Source organism: Argentina silus, assembly GCF_951799395.1.
Source record: "Argentina silus genome assembly, chromosome: 13".
Lineage (NCBI taxonomy): Eukaryota > Metazoa > Chordata > Actinopteri > Argentiniformes > Argentinidae > Argentina > Argentina silus.
This window is the reverse complement of record NC_139667.1, coordinates 8,763,365-8,768,364: the sequence shown is the minus strand read 5'-3', so window position 1 is coordinate 8,768,364 and position 5,000 is coordinate 8,763,365. Positions and strand designations below refer to the sequence as shown.

Sequence of the window (5,000 nt, the reverse complement as noted above, 5' to 3'; positions counted from 1 at the left end):
TCCGTCTGTGTCTTTCCCCATGCCTGTCTTCCTCTTCTCCACCCTCCTCAAACTGTCTTCAATCTCCCCTCTACTCTCCTTCTTCTCTCCCTCACATATTTCTCTCTCCCTCTCTCTCCCTTTTCTCTCTCTCTGTGTCTCCCTCCTTCCCTTCCCCTCCCTCTCTCCCTCCCATCTGTCTTCTCCCTCCCTCCCTCCCTCCCTCTCTCCTCCCTCCCTCCCTCCCCTGCCCCACTCTCTCTCTCTCTTTCAGGTGTTGGAGGATAACACAGGTGTTCGTCGCGTGGTCGTCACCCCCCAGTCTCCAGAGTGTTACCCCCCCTCCTACTCCCCCGCCCTCTCCCCCACACACCATCTCCCCCCTTACCTTACCCACCCCCACTTCATCCAGAACTCCCACTCCTTCTACCCCCCAGTGAGCCCCGGGGACCTGCCCCCCCAACAGTACTACCAGCACCACCTGCCCCCCATGTATGGCGAAGGTAAGATACTCCAACACCCACATACATACTCACTGCTTACCATTCCTCATTCCATTCCATGCATGACAATGAGCCCAGCCTCCGATTTCTACCGCCACCAGCCTCCCCTGACTCACTGACATGCCAACAAGCCACGTACAATTAATTTATCCACCCTTTTCCTGAAGTGTGCACTTTTGCACTTCCCCACATGGATTTAAAGTGGCCACTTCAGAAAAAGGGTGGAGAAATGGGATGCAGAAACACTTGACTTTAACCCTTTGGCGCGTACAATCAAACTGGAGATACAAGAGGGGTCTGTCAAGTGTACGGTCTCAACGGAGTGGTTAGAACACTTGATTAGAACGTCTATTTCACATAAACGTTTTGCACAAATGACAGGCCTATGTCTTTACAACTGTATGTCCTCAATGTGAGCACTGTATTTTTTTATGTAGACGTTCATCGAAGTAGCAACAGCATGACACAGTCCTCATCCAAATTGGCAATAGCAGGCTAAGGCTACGTTATTCCTATCTCTGGAGAAAGACTCATAAGATGATTTATGTTTGGGCTGTCACACTGTTTTTTTCACTGAAAACCCCGAGGGTTTGGTAAGGGATGAACACTGTGACTGGATTAAAAGGTAAAAGTGAGAAGAGGACAGAAGTTGATGGTGCGAAATCTGACAGGCAGCTCACACAGGAGTTTAATGACTTTTATTTCAGGTGTGGTGCATTTGATTTTTAGTACGGAAATTGGAGATCTAAAGGACAATATCACTGCTACTGGACAGATCATGTTTGGATGAACGCTGTGTGATAAAGAGCGCTCAGGTGGAGCGAAGCTCGGAAGAGTCCTGGGCCAGATCATATCTCTGGTCGTTTGCTGAAGTGCTGTGCGACACAAATTTGGTCCCGTCTTTTGTGTGATATCTTCCAGATGCCATTTAATCAAACACCCTCTAGCACTACATGGTTTTAGGCCAGTAGCACGTCGTCATTTGAAAAACTGGTAAAGACAGAGCTTCTGTACTATGAAGAACTCAGGGGTCTCTTGGACCCACTACAGTTTACCTCTAGGTAAGGTAAGCTCAGAGTTGAGGATGCCACTGCCACATTGCTCTACTTGCTACTCCAGCATCTAAAGGGTTAAAAGACTCATGCTGTCTATCCACTTTACGTCTGCTTTTAACACTCTTCACCCCCAAGTTTTCTTTGGGGCGTCCTCTCCTTCTTTTCCCCTGCGCATTCCATGTCAGGGATTGCCTTGTGATGTTGATGTTGGCTTTCTTGATGTTTATGACGTTCCAGACCTTTAAAGGTCAGGAGGTGGAAATGATTGACAGTTACAAGTGCCGGGGTACAGTCATTGATTTGACTGCCACTGTATGCAAATATGTCTGCAAAGTAGGCAGCTGAACTAAACCTTTCCTCTATATCCCTCTCCCTCTCCTCTCCCTCTCTTCCCTTCTCCTCCTCTCCCTCTCTTCCCCTCTCCCTCCTCTCCTTCAGAGATCATTCCAGTCTTTGGGATGTCCAACTACATAGGCCGTGAGGAGGCGTACAGTAAGCCGCAGCCCAAGAAGATCAAGGAACAGAGACAGTTGGAGAGACAGAACCGACTCAACTCTCCTCCCTCCTCCCTGTACAAGGGCAGCCTGGGACCCTCCCACAACGGATACAGGTACACACACACACACACACACACACACCTGCATACACACGCACACACGTTTTGTTTTAGATGCACTTTGAATAACATTTGATCTTATTTGATACAGCAGCAAATCACACGCTCCCTCGCTGGGGTCCTTGGGGTCAGGGGGAGGAGTCAGCAGCCCAGGGGGGAAGAAGCCTGAGAGACGACTACGCAGCAGCCCCCGTACCAGCGAGCCAGACACACACGTACAGGGTAAGAGAGAACACACACACACACACACACACACACACACACACACACACACACACACACACACACACACAAACAACACACTCTAGCTATGAAAATTAGCATAAATGATGGTCTGGTTCCTATTCTGGTCACTTCGTCCAACTGTCAATTCTCTCATGTCTCTGGATGTCGCCGACTTGTATTGGAAACGACTGATTTCCTGGCTGTTTTGTCGCAAGCAGTCTTGACGGGGTGTGAGCGGTCGGTGAGGATGTGGGTTAGGGCCAGGCTGTGGAGGAGAGGTTGGACTTTTGGAGTGTTTAAGTTTGTGTCCACAGTAGAATGAAAAAAAACAACAACCTTGGAATGTGGTTCATTCTTTGGTGTCTCATCTGAGCTTTTTGTTCAGTTCCATCTCAGTTTGTGTCCTTCTTTCTCTATTTCCCGCCCTCTCTCCCTCCCTACCACCCTACCCCCCTACCCCCTCCTCCCTCCCCCTCTCTCTGACCTCAGTGGCCTTTCGCAGTCGGCTAGGCCAGAGAGTATACACCTCACCTCTCTGTCTTGCTCCCCCTTTTCTTCTCACAGAAAGGGAAAAAAAAAAGATGAATGGATGAATGCTGCCTTACTGAGGTTGAGGGAGGGAGGGGGTGAGGGGAGGAGGGAGGAGGACAGGAGGGGGGTTGTCTCGGTAACCACATAGCTGAACCCGTCCCGGGCCCTATCGGTTTCTCCCTCTACAATACGGGCCTTGTTGGGCTGGCCGAGCTACAGGGGAGAGATGGGGGGAGGAGAGGGGGAGAGAAGAGGGGGAGGGGGAGGGGGGGCACATACCTGTAGAGTCCTGCTCTGGATGAAGGAACCCTTTGAGCTCAGAGTTAGACACCACAGAAGCCTTATCTCACTCTCACACACAGACGCACAGACGACACACACATACACACGCACGCACACGCACACGCACTGACACACACACACACACACACACACACACACACACACACACGTGCGCGCGCACTGACACACACACACACACACACACACACACCTGTGTCTTAACCACATGTCTCTTGACATGTCAGCCATACGTCTCAGTTATTAAATAAAAGTACAGTATACCTCACTGTGCCCCTTAGATGTCAGTCAAGCACACACACACACACACACACACACACACACACACACACACACACACACACACACACAGACACACTGGGCTGTCTGTCGAGGTGATGACAGAAAGGCCCACAGAGAGACAAGACACTGGTCTTGTCAAACTCCCTGTTTCAGCTTTGAATCAGCCTGGTTATGAATGGTATAGGGTCATTGGGATATTCCATTGAGCTCATGTATAGGGGGGTTTGTTGAGTTGGGTGGTGACATCATGGAAAGCTCTGCTTTGAGAGATCTTTCTTAGGGCTTTGATCAGGCCATTATCCACACACACACACACACACACACACACACACACACACACACACACACACACACACACACACACACACACACACACACACACACACACACACACACACACACACACACACACACACAACCAGATGGTGTTTGTAAAATAGACCTTGAAGGACATTTACTCTCTTCAAAAAGGTTATAACATCTGCAAAGACAACACACAAACACTCACACACACACACACACACACGCACGCACGCACACACACAGGATGCGATATTTTACTGCCCCACAGTGGGGGAGACTATTCAGCTGTATACACACACACACACACACACACACACACACACACACACACACACACACACACCTCTGTACGGCTGATGTAGAACACATAACAAACACAGACCTGTCCAAAAGGAGGGGGCCGGGGCGAAGCAGAGGAGAAGAGGGGCAAGAGAGACGGCTGGGAGGGAGAGGGAGAAAGAGGGAGAGAGAGAGAGAGAGAGAGAGGGAGAGAGGGAGAGAGGGAGAGAGAGAGAGAGAGTTAGGGCTCAGGTCTTCATGGTCAAGTATTGCACATACATCACGGGCACTGGCACACACACACATACGTGCGCGTGCACACACATACACACACACACACACACACACACACACACACACACACACACACACACACTCACATGTCAGTGTGCTGTCAGTCTGTGTCTATGTGTCTAGGGGGCTCTCTCTCATGGTCTAGCAGGGTCTCAGTACAGGGCTGGAGATTAGGCTGAGTCAGCTATATCTAAGACACACACACACACACACACACACACACACACACACACACACCCCGTGACTGGGCTTCCTGTAAAACAATCAGAGCATGAGGTACCATAGAGAGAGAGGGGGGGAGAGAGAGAGTGAGAGAGAGACAGAGGAGAAGAGTATGCTGGAGTGAAAAGTGAGAAAGACTTGGAGAGAGTGAGATGAAAAAGTGAGGTGGGAGAGAGAGAGAGAGAGAGAGAGAGAGAGAGAGAGAGAACACACTCAGTAGAGAGAGAGAGAGAGAGAGAGAGAGAGAGAGAGGAGTGAGAACATTCTGTCTAATCTACTGCTTGGCCCACTGTATCGAACCCGGGTCCAACCCGGAATACCACACACACACACACACACACACACACACACACACACACACACACACACACACACACACACAGACACACACGGCTTACACGCTGTAGACTT

General features: G+C 50.1%; 1 protein-coding gene across 2 annotated transcripts in view; it reads left to right on the top strand.

The window, feature by feature from the left end:
• The window catches only part of fndc3ba (fibronectin type III domain containing 3Ba), a 72,245-nt gene that overhangs the window by 34,859 nt on the left and 32,386 nt on the right, over positions 1-5,000 (top strand). For both annotated transcript variants that reach the window (XM_083683816.1, XM_083683817.1), the window contains exons 5-7: positions 254-482; positions 1,976-2,147; positions 2,245-2,375. In XM_083683816.1, coding sequence (XP_083539942.1) covers positions 254-482; positions 1,976-2,147; positions 2,245-2,375 — 532 coding nt within the window. The remainder of the gene's footprint in view (positions 1-253; positions 483-1,975; positions 2,148-2,244; positions 2,376-5,000) is intronic.